Source organism: Psammomys obesus, unplaced genomic scaffold (assembly GCF_907164565.1).
Source record: "Psammomys obesus unplaced genomic scaffold, mPsaObe1.curated_primary_1811, whole genome shotgun sequence".
Taxonomy (NCBI): domain Eukaryota; kingdom Metazoa; phylum Chordata; class Mammalia; order Rodentia; family Muridae; genus Psammomys; species Psammomys obesus.
The window spans coordinates 22,540,691-22,565,388 of NW_026592890.1; the positions used below are offsets into that span (position 1 = coordinate 22,540,691).

At 42.6% G+C, this 24,698-nt stretch overlaps 1 protein-coding gene across 2 annotated transcripts in view; it reads right to left on the bottom strand.

Annotated features, from left to right (window-relative positions):
• Window positions 1-24,698, bottom strand: part of Pdss2 (decaprenyl diphosphate synthase subunit 2) — a 190,392-nt gene that overhangs the window by 61,328 nt on the left and 104,366 nt on the right. Inside the window, exon 4 of one of the 2 annotated variants that reach the window (XM_055615982.1) lies at window positions 9,362-9,436. The exons of the other annotated variant lie outside the window; for it this stretch is intronic. Within the exon in view, the coding sequence (XP_055471957.1) occupies window positions 9,362-9,436 (75 nt within the window). The remainder of the gene's footprint in view (window positions 1-9,361; window positions 9,437-24,698) is intronic. 2 annotated transcript variants of the gene reach the window in all.

Below are 24,698 nucleotides of genomic sequence, written 5' to 3' on the forward strand. Positions count from 1 at the left end.
GGCCTCCCTGCCTGCCAAACATGGACTGCTGTCATGAACAACATGCTAACTACTTAGGCCACGAAGTTTATAATCAAGTGACTACTTCAATGATCACCCATGTCCTTCATCCTGGGAAACAATGATACCTAAAAAAAATTTGGGGAAAAAAATCTCACTAAAAAGCACAAAAGCACAATATTATCTTTGTAGGTAGCTTTAGAATCCACACTGATAATGGCAAGACTTCCCGGCTTTGGCCTGATTCGTGATTCTTTAGCATACAGAAAGGAGCAGACACGAGACATAGCCAGCACAGAAGTAGAGACCCCACAGTGAAAGCAGCAAGGATTCAGGCATGAGGAAAGTTGTCGGGCAGGGGACTGACTGCAAAGCTGAAGGCTGGTGCTGGAGTGTGAAATGTGTAAGAAGCCTTGAGAAATGTATATTGCTGACACGGGCAGGGCCAGGTTGAGGACTTCAAAGCCTTGCATCCACGGGACACTGGCCATTACCCAGATGGCTCATTCTCAGGAGGATGGCAAAACTCTTCTCAGGCATCTGAATGTTTATGGACAGTTAACGAGAGTGTACAAAGACGAGAAACTCTTCCTGGATACCTGTACCCTGGAACTGCTCATCTATAAAATCTACCCAGAGTCCTAGGACCCAAACCTGTGTGGATCATGGCACTGGAGGGAGTGGAGGTTACCTAACAGCTCTCGCTGTAGGATTCTGTAGATTTATTTATTTTTAGCAAGAGGATTAACAAACTAAGAAAACATTTGTTAAATGCTACCAATGCTTCAAAATCTTGCTTGCCATAGTGTTCCTGGACCTCTAAGTGCTAATTCTATTCTCTATAGGCTGGGGACAGTTCATACTGAACATGCTCAATGGCTCCTATCCTTGGAAGGCAGAGATGGGTCTTTAAGCTGGTAGCCACTGGTTAAACTCAAACTAGCTTCCTAACGACAGATATGGGCTAGCCTCCCAGATCCACACAGATGTGACGTTTACTACTGTAAAGTGACCCTGAGTCCAGTGGATTTACAGTTGCATGGGGTAGACACCTGTAGTCCCTCCACAAGGGAAGCTGAGGCAGAAGGATTACAAATTTGAAGCCAGCACAAGTGACAAAGCAAGCTTCTACTCCAGTCTCTTTCTGGACTGGCAGCTTATCCAGGCCATGCCTTACTCATATGGCACTAGAGGCCCAAGAAGGCTGTTTGTTAGCTAAAGCAAGACAGAGTATCTGGATCCAGAGCTAAAGCATGTGAAAACACACCCCAGTATATTTCCCTAATGGGAAGGCATTACAGTTGTGTGGCCGTATACGTTCGTTATCTATCACCACATAAAAAACACATCAAACCTTGTGGCTAAAAAACTTTCACTGTGATTCCGTTTCTGTATGTCAGAAATGCAGGATGGCTCAGTTGGGTGGTCCTAGTGTGCCTTTCATGAAAGACAAGAAATGTTATGTTCTACAAGAGAGTGAAATGAGAGTATACACACACACACACACACACACACACACACACACACTCACACACACACTCTCACACATACACATATATACACATGTGTGCGTACATGCATCCATCCATACATCCATCCATCCATCCATACATACATACATATAGTATTTAAGTTTTTGGTTTTTCGAGATAGGGTTTCTCTCTCTCACCCTGGATGTTCTAGAACTCACTCTGTAGATGAGCCTGCCTCGTATAAAAGAAAGCATTTCACATGACATTTGAGCGCCTGCTGTGTGGAACTGGCCCACAGTTTCAGAGGGCTAGTCCACTATCCTCATGGCACAGAGTGTGGCGGCACCCAGGCTGGAGAGGGAGCTAAGAGTTCTACGTCCAGATTCACAGGCAACATGAATAGAGGAGAGAGAAGGGGGTCTGCCAATGAAGGCAAGAATGTCAATGCGGAACAATCCCAGCGATTCCTTTTTGTGGTCCACTCTAAAAACCTCTCTTGACTTCTGACACAGATTACCCTGCCCATGTCATAATCCCCTGTTTATCCACCTTTAACATCTAAACATGGTGTCAGCTGTAAGTCTGCCCAGCATTACAGATCTTCCACCATTTTCAGGAACCTTCCCTGCAGGGTTTCTTTTGTGTCTGATTTGTTTTATTTACTTCTTTATTTTTTTTAAAGATAATGTCTCACTATGTAGCCCTGGCTGGCCTCAAACTCAAAGATCTACCTGCCTCTGCCTCTGGAGAGCTGGTTCAAGGCTGTAGCGTTATTTTTCACTAATTCTTTATTGTTACATAAAAGAAGCAAACATTTCTTGCTGATCTCAAATGTTTTATTTCATCACGTCATTCCTCTGCCTAAACTGCCTTCCATTCTACACACTTCTTCCCACCCTTCAATGTCTGCCTCAAGCTGCAGATCCTCTGAAGGCTTTTCTAATTTTCCCACCTTGATTTCAGCTCTTGTTTACATTTCCCTCCTGTCATTTTCTCCATGAGGACAATCATCTTATCATGTTCTGGACAGTGACATAGAGCTCTGCAGACAGGCAGAGAACCTATGATGTCTAGTGGACTCAATATCCTTGTTTTTCTATTTGACTCAGAAGCTACCTAACAGCCAAACGAAGAGAAGTATAAACACAAGCAAATAAAAGAATAAGACCAAATCTATGACTAATATATAAAATATGAACTGTGCTGTGAAAGCCAGACTGGATCTCTACAACGTCAGTGACTGTTAATTAACCAGCTCTTTCTCCAGAGAGTTAGGTTAGACACTCTTATGTTTTGGGTCTGGGGTCAAGCCAACATGAATGAGCAGAGCCTGTTTGAAGACAGGAGCCATGCTTGTTTCTTTTCTGGGTACCAGCTTGAGTTAGTGGCATGCCTTTATAAGCACTGTGGTTAGGAGTCCTATGAAGGGAACAGTAACCAGTGAAGAAGAAATAGATATGATTTCAGAAAATGGGCATGTTGGCAATCCCAACCCACTACCCCAGTTTAAAATTTTGTTTTTAGGTGTATTTATTTTTATGTTATGAGTGTTTTGTCTGTGCACATGTGCAGTGCCAGTGGAGGCCAGAAGAGGGCACTGGATCCTCTGTGTCAGGTGTCACAGATGGCTATGAGCCTCCATGTACATTCTGGGAATCGAACCTGAGTCCTCTGGTGGGGCACACAGTGTTCTATCTGAGACAGTAAGCTATCTGTCCCCAGTGCTAAGCCCCCAGGCTTGATAACTCCAGGAAGAGTCACTGTACAAAGTATAGGGCCAAATAATAACAGACAGAGGAGGAAGACAGGTGAATCTTTGTGAGTTCAAGGGCAGCCTGGTTTACATAACGAGTTTCAGGACAGCCAGTCTAAATAGTCAGAGCTTGTCTCAAAAAATTTCTCTCTCTCTCTCTCTTCCTCTCTCTCACTCTCTCTCACACACACAAGTAGGTGAAAGGACACAAAGGAAAAGCAGTAAAGGGAAGGAGTCTCAGCAGTTGAGGAAGCCAAGCACAGCCTTTCAAGGGAACACCCCAGCAGAGCCATGGGGCATGCAGTGTTCCTACAGTAAGCATGAGCTGTGCACGGAAGTGGTTGGAATCACTGGAGACTCAGGCTCAGAGTTTTATTGGGGTGCTCGTATAGACACTTGGCCTAAAATGCAAGAAAATTCCAGATTCCCAGGAAAGCAGGGATTTCAGCACAAACCAGGTCAACTAAAGAAGAAGCATAGGCACTGTGAACTGTTTTTATCTCAGGGTGGGCAGAGAGCTCCGAAAATCCACGATCCCACTGGCAGCTGAAGGCCAACCTCACAAGCAGGCTTTTCTAAGGACAGCAAGGCATGCTGCTTAATTAATTAAAAAATTTCACACAAGTCCTGTATTCACATCATTTCCAACTCTGTGTGTCCTCCATCCAACTCCTCTCGTGTACCCCAATCCCTCTTCTTTAATTATTGTTGTTCTATTTATACTATTTATATTATTATACTATACTAAAAGTATATTAATATAATATACAAAATATACTATTAATATACTGTATTATATATCTATTTAGATTATATAAATAAAGTGCACATGTATATGTAAGCTATTCATGTTTTTGGGAGCAAGAACCAGGGTCTGCATGTGGGAGGGAGCTTCTGAGCGTAACCATGGCCTTGGCATATTCTAGACAAGTACTTCACCACTGAACTTTACCTTTAGCTCTCGATTTTTAAAAATGCAAACAGTATGAAATACGGCAGAGTTATATGCATGAAGATGTTATTCTACTAAAACACAAACAACACATAAAATTTGTGGAATGGTTCAGTAATTTGCAGTATAGTACTATGAAGGAACTATTAAATAGACACTAAAATCATACTTTGAAAACATTTTTAAAAGAAATTGTTTTTTAAATTTTATGTTTATCTGTACTTTGCACACTCCTCTCTCTCTCACTCGCTCGCTTGCCCTTGCTCTCGCTGTGTGTGTGTGTGTGTGTGTGTTTGTGCCTCTTGTCCTTGGAGGCCAGAAGAGGACATCAGACCTCTTGAGACTGGAGGAACAGATGGTTGTGCTGCCACGTGGGTGCTGGGAATCTAAGAACATTTTCTTCCAGACTGTTTGCAGAGTTTCACTCTGTTTAATCAGAACTGTTGGAGTAGTCTCCACTAGGATGTTCTGGTTGGTGTTTCAGCTCTGGGTTACACCTTGAGGCAGAGTCTCACTGTGCAGCTCTGGTTGCCTGGAACTTACTATGTAGACCAGGTGTGCCTTGAACTTGAACCAATCCTCCTCTTCCTCTTGAGTGTTGACATTACAGGTCTGTGTCATCACACATGGTTGCATTTTCAAATCTTTATCGAGTCTGTAGTTAATTTACTCATGAGGAAATAAGTGGTCATAACAAAAACAATGATGACAATGTGTCCTTGTTGTAATGTTTAGATATTGTGGTTTGTGAATCCAAAGTCAATGTTAACTACATATTTATCAAGCATAGTGAGACATGAGCACCCTGAATAAGCAGAGCTTACCCTTGCAAAGCACTAGCCTAGCGTGCATGAAGCCCTGGCTTCCATCTCAGTGCTGGCCCTCCCAGGGGTCAATAAGGCATTCTGGCAGTATTTATCTGCAGCCTTTAAACAAAGATTCTAGTCTTGGCATTTACCTTAAAACCACACAGCACTATGGTTAAAAGATCAAAAGCATTTGATTTATCCTTTGTAGTAGTTTAGTTAGGTATAGGAGTGGCACAATTCCCCTTTGCAGCACTAATAAAGCACTTCACTGACTATATTTGAATTATTACAAAACAGCAGCTTGGTTTTTGTTTTCTTTTTCTTTCTTTTTTTTAACTCTATATTTCAGGAGGATGGAACAGGGAAGAGAGGAGGGAGGGGCCTACGCTCTGGATGTAATGTGAACATATAAATTAAAACAAAAACAAAAACAAAAAACAAACAACCCTTTTTTTCAAGACAGGGTTTCTCCATGTAGCCTTGGCTATCCTGGAACTTGCTCTGTAGATGAGGCTAACCTTGAACTCACAAAGATCTTCTTCCTCTGCCTTCCCAGTACTTAGATTAAAGGCGTAAGCCACCACCGTCCAGCACGGCAGCTTGCTTTTTAATCTATGCATAGTTGGGAGTTTTGAGGAAGAAAATGTATTCTTTGCTATAAAAAAGAATTGGTGTGAGAATTAGAAACTGTAATAAAGCAGCATGGACTAGCAATGCAAATATATGGCAAATGACCACTTAAAACACTGCTTCTCTACTTAATTGTTTTCTTTTCTTTGCTTCTCCTCCTCCTTTTTTTCATATTAGCTTATCATTTGTGTATATGTATGTGTGTCTGTCTGAGTTTATGTTATGTGTAACACATGCAGGTAGGTGCCCCAGGAAGCCAGAGGGTCTCAGATTGTGAGCGGTTGTGAGATGCCTAACACGGCTGCTACGAATTGGGTCCAGGTCCTCTGAAAGAACTGCAAGGGCTCTTAACCATTGGGCTATGTCTGCAGCCCCATCTTTTCTTTTTCAGTTTTGTGAGACAGGGTCTTCCTGTGCAGCCCTGGTTGGCCTGGAAGTCTGAAGACCAGGCTGGACTCTACCTCCCAAATGCTGGCATTAGAGGTGTGTACCCCAAAACCTTGCTTCTAATTGGTTTCTTTAATTAGCTATTATAGAAAAAAGTGGGTAAAATTTTTCTTATGCACATTTTTAAAAAAGTCCAGGAGGTAATTTTTATTATAAGGAAGAAATGGTTTGCAAGCTAGCAAATGCAAAAGCAAAAATATTTTTTTGATGAAAGGAACAAAGGATGAATTTCCTAAGTTACTTTGTATGTTTCCATGATCACAATTTACCTGTAATTTGTTAAATACTAGTGATTTGAGTTGTGTGTTTTACTACTTTAGGGAAACTAGGTACAAACTTCTGGAGAAAGTGATTTATAAAGCACCCAGTTCTAATTCCCTCTCGCTTTAATGCACCCACAAGCCCAACAGACAGCACTGCATAGAGAGCTACCAGGTCTCCAGTACTGCATTAACTTGGCACTCAGAAAACAGCACTATCGTGTTCTCCTATCCCTGGACAGATGAGATGGTTTGCAGTTTACTCGATGCTCAAGCAATTCTTCTGGGCGCTGAATTGGCTTAAGGTTGCTTAGGCTGAGCAACAGAGACCACAGCATGGGCCTCACTTCCCATATGATCTCCGCTTGTGGCAACTGCTCAGTCATGCCAGAGCATGCCAGCCTGGTGTGTGTGTGCGTGTGAGTGCGCTAGGATTTCTCTCTCTTTTTGCCTCTGAAGTGATGCCTTTCACTGTAATGGCAAGCTCACTCAGGAAGGGGTGGGGGCGGGTTCTGGTTAGGAAGGAAAATGTGGTTCACTTAAATTGGACCTGCCTGGGGTGCAAATGGAGGCTGTATCAATGGCTGCTGTGGTCAACTGTACCTTTTTGTTTCCACTATCGAAAAATAACTGATTTTCAGATGGTTTAGCTATTTTCTGAATCTTAACTGCTTTGAAAAGATTCAAGTGCTTTAAAGAGCCTTGTTTGGTGAGGTGGGGGCCCAGATGAACAAAGCATTGCTATGGGTTCTTTTAAGGGAAATTTATTAGCTAATGAGAAAACTCAGCAAATGGTGTTTGCTCAGTGGCTGTCCCATTACATCAGGAACCCTTCAAGCCTTTGCTGTTTCTTCTGTTCTTTTCCCAGATTATATATTTTAAAAATGGTATGGGTCTTGGAATATAATTTTAAAAATCCTAAATTCAAATCTAACCCTCAAACATATTAAGGAATAAGTTTTAGTCACTAAACTCCGATACTGTTATCAGCTCTAAATTGTACTATTGTCTTCTATAAAGTGAGACTATCCCGCACGCGTGACCCTCTTCGCCTCAAGTGAGGTGAACAATGTAATGGTAAATTCTGTGTAATAATTTATTACTGTTGCTATTAGGCCATCTGACAGAGTACTTAGCAAATGTTCACAGAGTGATTAGTGAAGTGGGATAATTACAGTGTACAAACAGTAAGAGTAGATGAATTAAGAGACCAAACCAACAATAACACGTTCCCTTCGGGATCTTAAGTGTGTGTGGTGCATATCTATGATCTTGGAGTAGGAAGATGATGGCTAAGGAAGGCAGAGACAGGAGGATTAGCCGGTGTGTGCTTGCTTGCTTTTGTTTTCGAGACAGTCCCACTTAGTGTCTTGGGCCTAGATGTTATCCCGTAGCTCAGGTTAGCCTTGAACACATGGCAACCTGTCTGAGTCCAGACAAACTTATTGTGACATCTCATCTCAACAAATAACACTCTCAAAATCAAAATTCACAGATATTAGTAAGTAATGAGTCCCTTGTGAGGGATTTGGTTGACTACCTCACAAACAGCCCAGGTGAGAACACTGCCTCAACTACATCAACAGGTTACATGGTAATTACTTACGGAGAACCTAGGCTCGGCTAGTGGGAGCTACCAAATCACGGGTTGTTAGGGCGGAGTACAAGTGGAAGAAGAGGCTAAGGCTTGCATAGGGTTTTAAGTTGTGTAAACTAGACAGAGCACTCAGTCTTCTCTAAACCTCCATTTCCATATCTCAAAATGGGAGCAACACTCCCCCTCTCAGGACTTTTGTGACGATCAAATGAAGAAGCAGGCAAATCACTTACAGCGTCACTTGCTTAGCCGCCCTCATCTTCATATCACGTGCAAGAGGACGTTCGGTGAGTAGCGCCGGAGCACAAATCACCCCTCCACCACTTGATATAACCTCCAGTCACATAGAGAGCCACTCTTGTCTCTGAAAAGTCTTGCAAACAGGGCTCACTGTGGCCTACATCTTGTGAGGTCCCCACACACCGACATACTGCTTAGGTGAGGTCAGATACGCCTCTTGGAGACAGTGTTTCCCTGAGTCAAATGCCAGCAGATGTCCAAGGTAACAAAATTCTTCACCTTTCACTAACCACTGTTGTAACCTTCTGGAGTTCCTGAGTTATACTTGAGATTTAATTTTCTTTTTTATCTAAGTTGCTCCTCCCTGTTTCACTTTTAGTAACGCTTGCCTTTCTGTTTCCTGTCAATGCTTAGGATGTGCACATGTGCGTGTTTGTTCTTATTTGCCGTCAGAGCGATCTTGCTAACGCAGGAGTTAGGGAAGTTAGAATAATGAGACGTTGAGAGAAATGCCTTCCTACAATAGATATCACCGTCAATGAGGTGGTGGGCAATGAGGCATGCACTTCCTAGCAATCTCCCACTGACCTGAACTAACTGCATTCTAAGGAAATAAAACCTCACCTTTCTTGAGATGACCTGTTAAATGAGTCAAAAAGCCCTAATTCTAAACCTATAAAATTAATCAAAACAATCCAACTGTGCAGCTGTCCTGGCTTCTGTCACAGAGTCGCTAATAATGCAATAAGTTCTGGACCTTGGGCATAAAAGGTATTTCGCTCCTGCTCCCGTCCCCACCCTCCCTGAAAGCCATGCTCAAGCTCACTGTCTGACACAGAGCCCTCTTTCTCTGGGGAGAGGCTGGCCCAGACCCTCTGCATGCGCGGTCCTTCCTGCCACAGCCTTATGCCTGTGCTACCTGCCAGCCAGCAGTGCCCTGGTGTCTGCCCAGCTGCTGCACACTGAACAGATTGAGATTCCAGCCAGAGGAGCAGAGGTTGCTTTAACTGGCTAAAGCTGCTGTGTGCTGCGCGGATGGCCATGAATTTGTAGCCAAAATACTAATTGAGAGAGATTGAGAGAGAGAGAGAGAGACATGTACAGTTAACCACAGAATAAGAATGAAATGCTTGCTCTCCACCCTCGCTCTGTAGCACTGCTTTGAGCCTTCACAATTTACAGCAAGTTTGCAATTCTGTACCTTGGTGGAAGCAGAGTTTTCCCGGTAGACCCCTTGCACCAAGTCCATAAGAGCACTTGCTAAAAGTTCCACAACCTAAAAAGACAAGAGGAAAAAACAAAACAAAACAAAACAAAGCTGAAAGAACAATTCAAAGGTGTAGCTCCATTTAGTTACAACGCAGGATTTGTGTTTGACAGAAAAATCAGAGTTATCTGCAAAGATTCTGGCAAATGGATTGCCCACCTGGATATTAAAGCTGCGATCCAATTTTTTCTTAGTCATAATTCAAGCAAAAAGAAAATCTTACAAGCATAGTATTTCACCAACCTACATGAAAATCCAGTGACAACCATTTTGAACATAACCTTAAATCTCAGATGATGAATGAACTATTAACTCTATTTTCTGCATGTTCATTTCTGTCAAATGGACACCTTTCCAGTACTTCCATTCTGGGAGCCATTACAATGCTAATTTTCATACCTAATACAGAAAGAACACACAACAGTAAGAAAATGGCTCACCTTTCAAATGCATTTGTTCTACTGTACTTAAAATCTACCACAGAACCGGATGTGGCAGTGCACTTTTTACATCATAGTCCCTCCCCACGCAAAGGCGGGCAGATCTCTGTGAGTTCTAGGCCAGCCTGGTTTACACAGCAAATTCCAAAACAGCCAGGACTACATACAAAGACCCTGTCTCAGAAAAACCCAACTGTTGTGGAGTACTCACCAGAGAAGACTGCTGGGACACGGGGTTAAGCCAAAAGAATGTCTTTATTAGCTGACTACTCTGGGTGTTTGGGATCCCAGTGCAGACCCAAGCCTTTCCCAGGGTGAACGTTTAAGCACAAAAACCATGTTCTGGGTTGACATATTTCAGTTAACAAGAAAATTTAGCCAAAAGTGGAACTACAGAAGCCAAAAAAGAAGGTTCGCGCATTCACAGACCTTCCATGAACTATGAATTTGATGGATTAGGCCTCTGTTTTACTTTTGGCAGGTGGTGCTGCCCACATCTTGCCTTCCACAGCCTGAACAGGACTTCCATCACAGAGTCAGTTGAGCTAAGGTCTTGGGGCCTACTAGTCACACCAACAACAGTAGAAAATGTACTATGGACATATTTGGTATAGGGTCCCTGGGTCAAATATACAATAAACACTGAAAATTGTGATAGAATTATTGAAAAAAAAAAACAAGCAAAATCAAAAGCGTTAAGTTTATTTCACGATGTGAAACAAGCAGAAAACAGTAAATGTTCTCTTTGTGATGGCTTACATGAAACATCTTAATTCAAGAGAATAAAGCAGCTAGTTAACTGGCAATGTTCAAGGCAGCCATTTCGAAGGGGAGTTCCCCAAGGCAGCTCATGCTCTCCTTACAGTCTTCACACGTGTTTAGCCCCCTATGTTATGGAGTCTGTCTCTGAGCTCTACTCTTGGTTTCCTAAAGTTTAGTTCAGTTTTGATTGAATTCAAGGATTTTGTTTCATTGCTGTAACTGAAGGACATCAAGGGATACACACTCAAACATGAAGATACTTTAATCTCAGGTATCTTGTATTTAATAAGCTTGTTCTTAAAGGCAAATGACATCGATTTGAAGAAAGACTTACTTTAAAATTTTAACACATGAACATTTACCTCTTTTTACATTCACACTGCAAACTGCTGCTGATATGGAAATTTTACTGATTAAGGGCATATTTTTTTCCTAGATCTGCACAGGAGCTAATTTTGTAAGACCCATAGTTTTTTTTTTTTTCTTCCTTCTTCATATCACATTTTCCTTTAAGTAACTAAATACTTAAGAAATATTGTAGCAATACAGCTACAGAGGAACTGGAAGCACAGTGATACTACAATACTACTAGACGTACTGAGTTATTTAAGTGGGAAAGAGAGAAAAATGAATGGATGTTTTTTTTCCTGAAAGTATCAGATAAGCCCTATTCCAAATCCAGAAGGATTGAATGTCGCCAATAGGTCTATGAAAGACTGAAACCAAATGCACAGAATCAGATTGGATTACAGTTTATACAAGCAACATCCCAAGATCTCCCTGGTGGCTGGACACATAATACAGATCAATCACTCACTCTGAGATGTTATGGTTTTGAAGCAGTCGGGGCTCTGAGACTGGCACTGGTAATGTGAAGAGGGAATTTCAAAGAGAAAGTCCAACGTAAAATGTCAAAATGATGGCGTGAACTTTTAACAGAAGATCTGGTTCTGGATAACCCAGGTTTCCTTTACCCCCTGAAATTCCAGATGGGACAGAAGCAACAAAACATTTGTCCTGACCCTTTTTCTCTTAGTATGTTCACAGTTTATAAATGACCTGTACTTATATATGCCTGTGTTTGAACGCAGATCTCTATAACTGTGGCAACCAGAAAGGAGAAGCAAACAGAGGAAGGGATAGCATGAAGAACAGGAACAGCCTAAAGGAGTTGATTGTGCCATAAGCTAATCCACACAAATAAATGCCTTTCATAGCCTAGAATATTAATTTAAATAATCATATCAAAGAATGATAATTTTCATCCTTCTTTAAAACTGCAAATATTTATACAGAACTCCTTTATAATGCAGTAAATTCATTTAACATTTGTTTGTTTGTTTTCTTATTTTATTTTTTTGAGACAGAGGCAGCGCTGGCTAGAACTCGGTATATAGGCTAGGCTGGTCTTGAACTTACAGATCTGACTGCCTCTGCCTTTGGAGTGCTGAAATTATAGGCATGCCTGGCTCAGACTCTTTCAAACATATATATTTACGTGTATGTGTGTATATCTGCTTGTTTGTATGTGCCCCACATACTTACAGGTGTCCCTGGAGGATAGAAGAGGGTCCCCTGTGACTGTTGTTACAAGCAGCTCAGAGCTGCCTCGTGTAGGTGCTGGGAACCGAATCTAGATGCTCTACAAGAACAGCAAATGCTCTTAACCACTGGGCCATGTCTCCCGCCCCAACTTAACACTCTCCAACTGCAACATAAGCACTGTGTGTATGTGTATGTGTGTGATTTAATATGTAATTTGATAAGGGAGTTGTAATTTTATAAGTGGTTGTCTGTACATAATTGAAAAAACTTTAAGAGCTAGTAAAGACAACAGCACCCAGAGCACAGTCTAGGACCTAAAAGCCAAACCTCCTGACACTTTGTCGCCAGGCTGCCTGGTGCGCTAGACAAGAATAAAATTCAAGGTCTTTGTTCTTCAGGCCAAGGGGAAAGCAGAGTATCTCAACTAGAAGCGTGATGGAAAGGCAAATGCAAGAGAATAAAGCAGATACCAAGAATGAGAGGATCTTCATGCTGTTTCGGGGCTTGCTACACATTTCTGCTATGAGACTTGAAGTGGATCAATTCTGAGTTCTGTTTCCTTCAAATATAAGATGAAGGCAGGTTCCAAAATTGGTTTGTTAAGGTTCTCTGTGGCTCAAAATTTCTATTAGTAATACAAATCTCAGCCAGACATGGTGGTACACACCTTTAATCCCAGCACTTGGGAGGCAGAGGGTTCAAGGCCAGCCTGGTCTACAGATGGAGTTCCAGAAAAACCCTACACAAGGTTTCTACACAGAGAAAACCTGTCTCAAAACAAAACCAAACAAAAACACAAAAACCAACCAACCAAACAAAAACCCAGCACACACAACACAAATCCCAAAACACCCAAAAAAATAAAACCCATAAATCTCAGCATTTATAATCAGGCAAGACACTAGTGACTTTTGTATTGCTATGAAGCAAAATAATTGTTAGAAACAGCATCAGGAAGGAGAGAGCTATCTGGACTCTGGGTTTCAGAGGGTCTAGTTCTGTGTAAGAAAACCATAGGTGTGGGAGCATGTAGTGAAAGGGCTAGACTAACTTTGTAACCTGTATGTCTTCTAAAGCCTATAGTTTTGAGTTTTAGGTTCAGGTTAAGCTAAAGCCTCTTAGTACCTTTCCAGAGAATGGAAAAATGTGACCCTATCTGTGAGGACAGATAGAAAAAAAGTGAGCAAGCAATGACCTTCACTCAGCAAAAAGAAGGACCAGACCCTTGTCTTTGAGATAGTGTTTCTTAGCAACCAACCCAGACTTCTGAGTAGCTCCTGACATCCAGCCAAAAGTCCGAAGCCCCTAATCTTTAAGGATGAGCTAACTACCCCCACCTTCAATTGCAGCTGCATCCACACTTGGCATGACTGGCCAAGCTTGAACACCTAAGACTAACCAATTATCTTACTTTATAATTTCCTCATCCAATCCTAAATTGCCAAAACTGCAACTTCAAATTTCCCGCAATTTTTCTTTTAAAAACCTAACTAAAATGTTCAATCCCCATCCTGAAAGGCAAAGAGGATGGACATCAGAAGAAAAAGAAAATAGGAAACAACCTCGGAACCTGCTACAGAGGGCCTCTGAAACCCAGAAGAAAACAGGAAACAACCTTGGAACCTGCCACAGAGGGCCTCTGCAGTATAGACTATCAAAGCAGATGCTGAGCCTGATGGACAACTGATGGGCAGAGTGAATGGAATTTTATGTAAGAAGTGGGAAATAGTAAGAGCTGGAGGGGACCGGAACTCCACAAGCAGAGCAACAGAACAAGATAATTTGAACATAGGGAACTTCCCAGAGACTCATACTCCAACCAAGGACTATTCGTGGAGATAACCCAGAACCCCTGCACAGATGTAGCCCATGGCAGTTCAGTGTCCAAGTGGGTTACATAGTAATGGAAAGAGGGACTGCCTCTGACATAATCTGATCGGCCTGCTCTTTGATCACCTCCCCCTAAGGGGGGAGCAGCCTTACCAGGCCACGGTAGAGGACAATGCAGCCACTTTTGATGAGAACTGATAGACTAAGATCAGAAAGGAGAGGAGAACCTCCCCTATCAGTGGACTTGGGGAGTGACATGCATGCAGAAAGGGGAGGGAGGGTGGGATTGGGAGGGGAGGAGGGAGGAGCTTATGGGGGGATACAAAATGAATAAAGTGTAATTAATAAAAAAAATTTAAAAACAAACAAACAAACAAACAAAACCTAAAGGTTTTTTGTCTTCTGGTGCCACTCTTTGCTGGCCGGCAGGGGTAACCCCATTGCGCAATGGTTAATAAACCTCTTGCTTTTGCAATGAGGCCGTGGTCTGTGGGAGTTTCTGGGAAGGGCGTGATCTAGAACTCCTGAGCTGTGAGACCCCAGGTCTTACAGTAGCAGAACACAGCACTTATATCACAGTAGTCAGGAAGCAGCCGGGGATAACAGACCCCTAAGGAGCTAATGAAATCACCTATGTCCTTTAGTTAAGCCCCATTTCCGGAATGACCCCAAATAATGCCATCAGCCCTAAGTATATATTTTTGAGGGTTTAAATTACTTCATTTTTATAATTTTTTATTTTTTGAAATTATAATGTATTATTTCCCTTTCCCTTTCTTCCTTCCGGCCTCTTGCCCCCACCACCTCCTTGCTGTCTCTCAAATTCATGGCCTCTTTTTTTCTTTTCTTTCTTTCTTCTTCTTCTTCTTCTTCTTCTTCTTCTTCTTCTTCTTCTTCTTCTTTTTTTTTTTTTTTTTTTTTGGTTTTTTGAGACAGGGTTTCTCTGTGTACTCTTAGCTATCCTGGAACTTGCTCTGTAGACCAGGCCAGCCTCAAACTCAGAACTCATAGATCCACCTACCTCTGCCTCCCAAGTGCTGGGATTAAAGGTGTGCACCCCAACTGTCCAGCTTCATGGCTTCTTTTTATTTAAATGTATATTATTTTTATTTAAAAATGTAACTATAACTTGCTAAGCTTATATAATGTTGTGTGTATATAATTTCAAGGCCATCCACATAATGAATAAGCAGTTGTTGGGGTGAGCTCTACCTAAGGAGGATTTCTTCCATTCTCAGCAGTCCTAAGTTGCGTGTTCTTTTTTCTAGGGTTGGGGTTCTGTGTAGTCTCCTCCTTCCACTTAGCATGCCTACTGGTATCATCCTTGTTTAGATTTGGTTCCCTTATGCTATATTTTCATTTATCAGCTTGTCATGGATCTTATCCCCTGTGACGATTTCTTCTTTTCTTTTTGGTGCTCCTAGGGGTTGATTCAGGGCTGAGCTACATTCAAGCCTTTCTTTCACTTTATCTTGAGGAAGGGTCTCATTAAGTTACTGAGGCAGGCCTGATCCTCCTTCCTGCTTCAGACTCCCGAGTAGATGGGACTGCTATCTGAATTCTGCTGATTTCTTTCTCTGTGAAGTTTTATGGACTCATCTCTCTTGGTTCTCAGGCAAGGAGAATGATGATAAAACCGTTTCTATTGAAAAATATTATTATAACTGATGGCCTATCTAGAGAGCTGACAAAGAGGTGGTAGTTGAGCCACCTGAGGATCACATGGCTTGACTGGGCATGCAGCTTAGAGCCAGAGGGCTTGCTTAGCGTGCACGAGACTGGGTGCCATGAGAAAACCCAAACCAGACCAAAGCAAGAGATAAAAATGCTGAGTTCTGATTCCTGAAACTATATTGTCTTCATAAAAACTGAAACCTAGAGGCATGCCTGCTGCCACACAGAGGTGGGCCTGTGCATGGAAGACACCCAAAGCCACGCCAGCCACCATGCAGTGGTGGCTGGGTACCTCTACAATGAGGTATACTAATACAGTGGAAAGGCGGGAGATAGAGAGAAGTGGAAAGGTTGTGCACTATGAAGAGGGAAGGAATTGGAAACATGAGGGTAGCGAGGACCAGTCTGAGGCGAGTAGCTTGCACTTCCACCTGAGGCCATGGTGTTCTGGCCTGTGCTGCTGCTGAGGGCCATGAGTGAGTCTGTGGCCCCGCAGTAGCAAGGGTCTATGCTGATATCTGTGGCTTATGCTACCACCAAAAGCCATGCAGACATCCCTGGTCTGGGCTGCGGCCTAGGGCCAGGTTGATGTCTCTGGGTTAGGCAGAGCTCGCCCTGTCCCTCACTGGCTATAGCACTAGGGAGAGCTGGCCCCACCCCTCGCCTGGACAGCATGGAAATGCTGACCCTTGTGGCCTAGGTGTGGAAAAGCTGGCCTTGATGGCATGAGTGCAGCCAACCAGCTACCACCCAGACCCAGATCCAGGGCCTTGATGTCACCCACCCAACATCTACCCTGTCTGTGAACTGCTGGAGGCCTGCAGATCCAAAGCTGCAGGATCTCCTTGACACAGGGCAACAATAGGCTACCCAAGAGCAGTCCAGGTGTAGATCCAATATTGATGGTGCAGCAGAAGCCAGAGGCCTTAAGCCAGACCAACGAGTCATTGCAATGAACATTTGTAAGTAAAGATGTGTAGACAAAAGGGTATAATGTGTCACACATAAAACACACTGCAGCTTCCACAGCGAGGTGATTTTTTATTATTTTAGTTTTTTGTTTTCTTTTGGAAAGGAGATTGCAAGATATGGAGGGATGGGGAATGAGCAGACTTGGAGTGCATGATGTGAAATTCAGAAATGACTGACAAAAAGTTAAAAAATCATAATAGAAATTGAGAAAAGCAGAAAGTGATAAGAGAAAAGCAATCAATCCTCCTCCCCAGGAAAAAAGGTCCTTGCATTGTTATACAAAGATATCTATAAAATATTCCTAAAGAAAAAAGGCTGCTTATAAAACAGAGGTATTTTTAAAGCAAAATGAGGTCAGTCTATTTGGCTTTTATACACAAAGAACAAGTCTGAAAGGAAAAACAAAAAGGGAAAATGATAATGTAAAATGATAGAGACTAGAAAACTTTTAATTAAAAATTTCCAACCTTTCTGAATTACTCATTTTTATAAAGGCTAAATTTATAACTGCTTAAGCAGATCACATACTATAATCCTATCCCCTTTTTATTGTCCTGCTTTTGTAATTGGGTGAAAGGATAAGTTTTTCCCCTCCCAGCCAGCATATTCTGTTTTTATTCCCCGAGAGGCTTCAAGCTGAATTATGTCCATAAACTGATTTACAGAACATTGTCAGTCAATAGTCTCTAGACTAGCCAAAATAAGATCAGTAAATGGTGGTAAGTATTCTGTGTAGACAAGTTGTGCCGTTCTCAATAAATGTGATTCGGGCATCCTGTCAGTGTGCAGCTGACAGATGAATCGGGCTCAAGAATGCGAAGGATGCTTAGCCAGTGTACCAGAGCACTCTGAATTAGAAGCTAGAGCAAAATATAACTAAATCTTTAGGGAAAAAGGATAAATATAAGCTAGTGTGGCTCCAGTTAAGCTCAACAGGCAGAGCTCATGTGATAAGGTAATATAGGTGAACTTAATTTAATGTGAAAGGGCTGTCATGTGGGGCTGGAGAGAGGAATCAGTGGTAAAGGGGCCCGGCTGCTCTTCCAGAGGACCCGAGTTTGATTCTTAGCTCTCACATGGCAGCTCACGACTGTCTAGAGTATCTGACACTCCTTTTTTATCCTTTGCAGTACCAGGCTTGCTTGTGGTGCAGAGACCTACATGCAGAAAAATTTACTGTGTGTGTGTCTATGATGTGTGTGTGTGTGAACTCGTGCTATAGTTTGTGTGTGAAGGCTAGAAGAAAATATTGTTGAGTTAGCCCTCTCCTCCCATTTGGGTTCAAGGGGTTAACCTCAGGTCACAGGATGTGTAAAGCAAGTACTTTTACCTACTGAGCCATCTTGCTGGCCCTTAAAAGGTCATTTTTAGTGACTTTTTTTTTCATTTTTTATTTATTTTTTTACTACATTCATGACAATGTAGAATAACAAAGCAAGATGAAACCCATCATTCTTTCTAGAGGTGTATGAATACAGAACACTTCAGCCTTTACTATTCTTCACAGCTGCTAGCAAAAGAAACAAGTGTGTGCCTGTGTGCCAGGCGGATGGCATTAATCACACACAAGTTCACTGCACTCCTAAATGCTCTTACTTGAAAAACAGAAGCAAGGGCAAAAATACTCTAGGGGAAAAGTACAATTTTCAGACTGGGAATGTAGCTCAGCGCTTGGCTAGCATGCAAAGGCACTATGTTTAAGAAGAGGTGGTACATAGGTAACCCTTGCACTTGGAAGCAGAAGCAAGGAGAGCACAAGGTTAAGGTCATTTTAGGGGATTTATAGGCTAGCTTGGGCTACGTTTCAAAAACAAACAAATACGGTAGTAAATTTTCATTGTCATTTCCTTCCTTCCTTCCTTCCTTTTTTTTTTTTTTTTTTTTTTTTGACAGGGTCTACGTAGCCCAGCTGTCCTGGAACTCAGAGATCCACTTGCCTCTGCCTCCTGAGTGTTGGGATTAAAGTCATGCATTGGCCTGCCTTTCAAACATTTTAGGAAGAAGAAAATAAGGTTTCAGCATAAATACAGGCCATCCATATTATCAGGAAAATACAGAAGTAGAGATAACAAGGGGGCTGGAGAAATGGTTAAGAGGACTTGTGGCTCTTGCAGAGGACCTAGGTTTGGCTAGGTCCGTGGCAACATAACCACCTGCAACTCCTGCTCCAGGGATCCAACATTCTCTTCTGGCCTCTAGGAGCATCAGCCACACATGTGGTACAGAGAAAATAAAATAAAGACATCCTAAGAAAAAGAAGGAAGGAAGCCAGCCAGCAAGCAAGCAGAGATAGAGGAGGCTTAGGGTATCAGAGCACAAACGAAGCACAGGGCACATGAGAGAGTAAGTTAAAGATTTTTCATTATCAAAGTGAGGCTGTGAGGCCTGGATAAAGAAAGGCGTTCTCCCATAGAGACTGACGGCACGATCTACTGCTTGTAAGGTTCTTTATCATTTACAAACTGGGTTCCAACTCCTTGTCTTGTTCCAGGTGGATTCTGTTCCCCCAGGCCAGAGCCTCCAGGCTGGCAGTCTCACTCAGGCAGTGACCTCTGCAGAATACAGGCAGCAGTAACTGTGGCCAAATACTGAAGGTGAAGTCTCCTCAGCTACCAGCTGGGCAGATGAGCCCAGATGAGCCCTGTTCTGCATACTGATTAATATAAATGAGTGGCTCTGATACAGTCATTGCTGGAGTCCATGAAAGAAGGCGCTCCGATTCCATCCTACCAGGTTTAATGCAGACACTGATGAAAGGCTACTGCCATAAACACCACTAACTCACAGAAGTTCTGGAGGGGGCTTTTCAGTGCTGCCAGGCGAGTAAGGCCATGTGTGTCTGCGGGAGGGATGACAATCTGTTCTACTGAGCTAGAAGTTCTGGCTCAGAGGGACAGCAGGCAGAAATGGCACGACCAACAGGACAGGTGCAGCAAAACCCCAGCAAATTGATAATCTTCACCTTTAATTTAGAGCAGCTGATACAATGCTGAACAAACTACTGGTGACATAGAGGTTTTGGAAAACTTCAGTTAACTAAATGAAAGTATAAAATCACGATAAACACAATGGGAAACAGACCCACAAGCTCACAAAAGCAGAATAAAAACAGCTGAGATTTCATTCTGTATCAGCTGGTGCATTCCTGGCATGAATGCTTGTTGATAGCCTACTATGTGGCTGGCCCTGCACTCACAAAACTGGTCTCATTATGCTACAATTTCTTTAATAAGGATCAGCAAGATGCATTATGGGCCACTAAGCCTTACAGCCTGAGTTCAATACTGAGCATCCGCAGGTGTAAGTGTAACCAGGTTGGCAGACAAAAATATTCCCAAGAGACACTTGTGTAGCCAGGTGTGGTGGCACACACCTTTAATCCCATCACTCGGGAAGCAAAGGCAGGTGGATCTCTGTGAGTTCGAGGACAGCCTGATCTACACAGCCAGTTCCAGGACATCCAGGGCTACATAGAGAGACACTGCCTCAAAAGAGAGAGTGAGTGAGTGATTAAGGAGGTACAAGGGGAGACTGTCATTCAATCTATCAGACTGCCAAAACAATGGACCCCAAAGAAATGAGAATTTATCCAGCATTCTCAAGATGGGAGAAGAAAAAGGCCAGCCAGAGGGGAAACTTGTCTCCCAGAAAGAGTTTCACACAGTTGCAGACAATGATGGGCAGGGCAGGCAGGGCCACACCTTGACTGGACTGCTGAGACGTGCATATCCTTGACTCTGTTTAAAATTTGATCAGAACCCAGGCTTCAGAAGATAGACTTTGGATGTTTGCTGGCTCTGTTTCCCTCTTCCCAATGTGGCCATTAAATAAATCTCCTTTTTCTGCTTCTTCTGGTAACTTGGCTTATTTAGGACAGAAACCTGGACTGCTCTTGTGGCAGATTGTGACCACCGGTTCCATAACATAAGAAGAGGATTTATTCCTGCACATAAATTGTCCCCTGACTTTCAAACATGCATTGTGGTACATGTCCTCCCAGACCCCCCTGAATAAATAAAGACTTAAAAAAAAACTTAAAGAGGTTTGTGGGCAAAGCATCATTATTGGGACTTTTAGGTCTCAGGAAATCTGTATGTCCAGAACTGAGCTCAGGCTGGGCTGTAGGACTTTAACAAAGCCAGCATTCCTCAGGAATTTGTGAAACCAATACCAATCTGCCGAAAGGAGTAATTTTCCTCACCTCTGGCAGAAGGTCATATGGTTACTAGGACTCTTTAAGCTCATGCCAGTCTCTAGCCTCCCTGAGTCTCTTCCTCATAAGTGTTTGTAATACATTTCCAAGTTCATCCTAGCCTCTTGATGCTCCCCATCCCAAAGCTACACATCCTCTTTATAACCCAGCTACTCTTGCTAGTCTCTCTCTTTTCCTATGCTCTATTCTTTATTTCTCACTATCTCTACTACTCTCCAGCCCCCACACCATAGGTATCACCATTTCCAGTCTACAGTCTACTTTGGATTCTTCCAGATACCTCTAGATATTTTTTGTCTTATTCACAATAAAAACCTTCCCCTAATAGCAGAGTGGGCAGGGACCGTGTCTAAATGAATTCTAATATGCAACTTTATCACATCTTACATACATTGTAATATCTTTTAACGGACACATTGTTTATCTAGATCACTAAGGAAGTTACACACAGATGAGCTGTAAGCCTCAGTCTACCCCTCTTCTGTCTCTGAGTCTCCATTTACTTACCCAGGAGAGAGGTACCTGGAATTACCAACAACCATCTCCATCCTCATTTACATCAGATCCACATTTGCAATTCTGTGGTTTTGTTTTGTCTGAGATAGGGTCTCATTACTTTGTAGCCCAAGCTGGCTTCAAACTTGCCACAGTTGTCCTGTATCCCTTTTGCCAATATGAGCTACTACTTCAGGCTGGATTTTAAAATTAACATCTATTAACACAACTGGTTTGCTAGCTAAAATCTTAAAAAAAAAAAAGAGAACAAAACAAACAAACAAACAAACAAAAAAGCAATCCAAAAACAATACCACCTTTTGAATAAAGATTTTTTTTGCCATTGACCACTAACTCAAATAATCATGAATTTAAACACCAAATTGGCTCCTGAAAAAAAAAAATGGCAGATTTTTAAAGTTTAAAAATTTGCAAACAAGGTGGGGAAATGAGATGCTGTTGAAAAAGTTGTATTTCCAGAAAAACTGTAAATAGGGGTTGAGAACTGAATGGCTCGGGAAAACAAACAAACAAAACAAAAAAACCCACCAAGGCAATTCTGATATCATGATATAACTGTCAATTGTTCTATTTTCCACCTTCTCCAACATGAAAACTGCTGAAGAAGAAGGCCATTGGCTCTAGGATGTCACACTCAGTGCCTTGTTTACTCAGGGGCACTATTACAGTTTGGCTGAATTTTAAGAGAAGTGTGCCTACTATTCCAGTGATTTGCCTATTTTCTTTTAATGTGGCTATTAATCTCCATGTTGTTTACAGTTCTTCACCTAGGAACTCTTCTCAAAGGTAGCAGCTGAAAGACTGTGGAATGAGTGCAACCTCACAATAAGACCTACAAGTACATCATGCATGCACTTAGATGGTTCAGTTTTCAGTCCTTCCTTTCCTTCCTTCTTTCCTTTCCTCCCTCCTTCCTCCCTCCCTTCCCTCCTTCTTTCCCTCCCTCCCTTCCTCCCTTCTTTCCTTCCTTCCTTCCTTCCTTCCTTCCTTCCTTCCTTCCTTTTTGTTTTCTGGGACAGGGCTTCTCTGTGTAGTCTTGGCTGTCCTGGACTCGCTTTTGTAGACCAGGCTACAACACACAGAGATTTGCCTGCCTATGCCTCCCAAGTGCTGGGATTAAAGGCATGCACCGCCATGCCTGGCCCCTACATTTGTTCTGTAAAAGAAGGTCTGGAAATACAGGTACGATTCATGTGTTAAAACCTACATTGCTTGTATTTTTCCCAAACACCTTTACAACTTTTCAAACACCTAGCTATCAAGGGAATCTAAACAATGTGGTCTCCTGGTACTATGCTCAAAAAAAGTAGATAATTATCCACTTCCCCCTGTAGTGGTTTGAACAAAAATGGCCTCCATAGGCTCAAAGGGAGTGACACTATTGGGTGGTGTGGCTTTGTTGGAGGAAGTGTGTCAGTGGGGGTGGGCTTTGAGGTTTCAAAAACAAAAGCCAAGCCCATCTGTAGATCAGGATGTAGAACTCTCAGCATAACCATTCCTGCCTTCATGCCACCATACTTCCCAACATGATGACAATGAACTAAACTTCTAAACCATAAACTAGCCTCCAATTAAATATTTTCTTTATAAGAGTTGCTGTGGTCATGGGGTCTCTTCACAGAAACAGAAACCCTAATGCAGAAGTTGGTACCAGGGAATGGGGTATTGCTGTGATAAACCGGACCATGTTTTTGCCTGGAGGGTTATGGCACAGTTTGGGACTTTGGACTAGAAAAGTGACTGGACTTTTTAAGTGGGATTTACTGGGCCATACTAGTAGGAGCATGGAAGACAATGGTGCTGAGGGTGAACTGAACGCTGGGGGTCCTTCTCAAGAGGTTTCAGAGGAGTAGAATGTTAGTATGTGGCCCAGCAACTGTTCTTGTGATATTTTGGCAAAGAATGTGGCTCCTTTCCGCCTTCATTCTGCCTCAGGCTAAACTGAAGTTATATGGATTAACAGCTTTGGCATAGGACATTTCCAAACAACCCAGCATTGACTGTTGTGTGGCTATTAGTAGATGGTTTTATGCAGCCCTATAATGAAAAGGAGCAATCTAAGCAAGGAGAAGCACGAAATGGACAGTTGGGGGAGAAAAGGAACTGTAAACAGATTAAAGAAAAACCTGATGCAAAGTGGAGTAAAGGGAGTGGTGACCTCAGAGCAAGACCCTACCAACTAAGATACCAATTTCTGAAAAAAGAATGTTTAAAAAGCTTAGGGTTTCCCATAGTAAGGGGAACAAGGACTATCTCTGACAGGAACTCAATGGCAGGCTCTTTGACTTCCCCACCCCCCAAGGGAGGAGCAGTCCTGTTAGGCCACAGAGGAGGACTTTGCAGCCAGCCCTGAAGATACCTGATAAAACAGGGCCAGACGAATGGGGAGGAGGTCCTCCCCAATCCGTGGACTTGGAAAGGGGCAGGGAGAAGCTGAGGGAGGGAGGATGGGATTGGGAGGGAATGAGGGAGTGGGATACAGCTGGGATACAGAGTTAATAAAATGTAACTAATTATAATAAACAATAAAAAAAAAAGAAACACACACACACAAAAGCTTAGGGCAGGCATGGTGGTACGCACCTTTAATCCTAACACTTGAAAAGCAGAGGCTGGCAGATCTAAATGCAAGGCCAGCCTGGTCTACAGGGCAAGTTTCAGAACAGCCCAGTTAAGGCAGTAAAGGAAACCCCCGAAACAGAAAGCTAATGAAACGTGACTGAACAACAAGGCCAAGTTCCAGTTCAGCTGCAGAAGTTGGCAGCTTTGGTTATGGGGTTTTGGTTTTAGAGTCAGAATACAAGAAAGGAATTGTGGAATCTCCATCTCTGGCCAAGGAGAGCTGCTGAGCCCAGGTATATGTGAGGGTGTCCCTACATGGAGGCCTAGAGAGGCCATTGTGTGAAGCTGCGAAGGTGAAGCCTGGATTGCCTTGGAGACTGGAAAATATTGGAGATGCCAGAGTAGTGGGATATCTGCTGAGGAAAGCTGCTACCAGGGTGTGGAACCAGCTTAAGACAGAAGTGGGTGCCAGTCAACAAAGCTGAAAGGAGCTGGAGATCTGCATCGGACATGGAGATGTGGTTTGGAGTTTGTCCAGCTGCTTTTTGGTCTTGTTTTGGTCCAATATTTCCTCACTATGGTGCCTTTCCTCCCTTTTGGAACAGTAATATAAATTCTGTGCCATTGTAAATTGGAAGTATGCAAAATATATATATATATATATATTTTGAGGATTACAGGTAAGAGACTGCACGAGTCTCAGAAGAGACTTTGAACTTTTAAACTGGGTTCAGACTGATAAGACTATGGACACTTT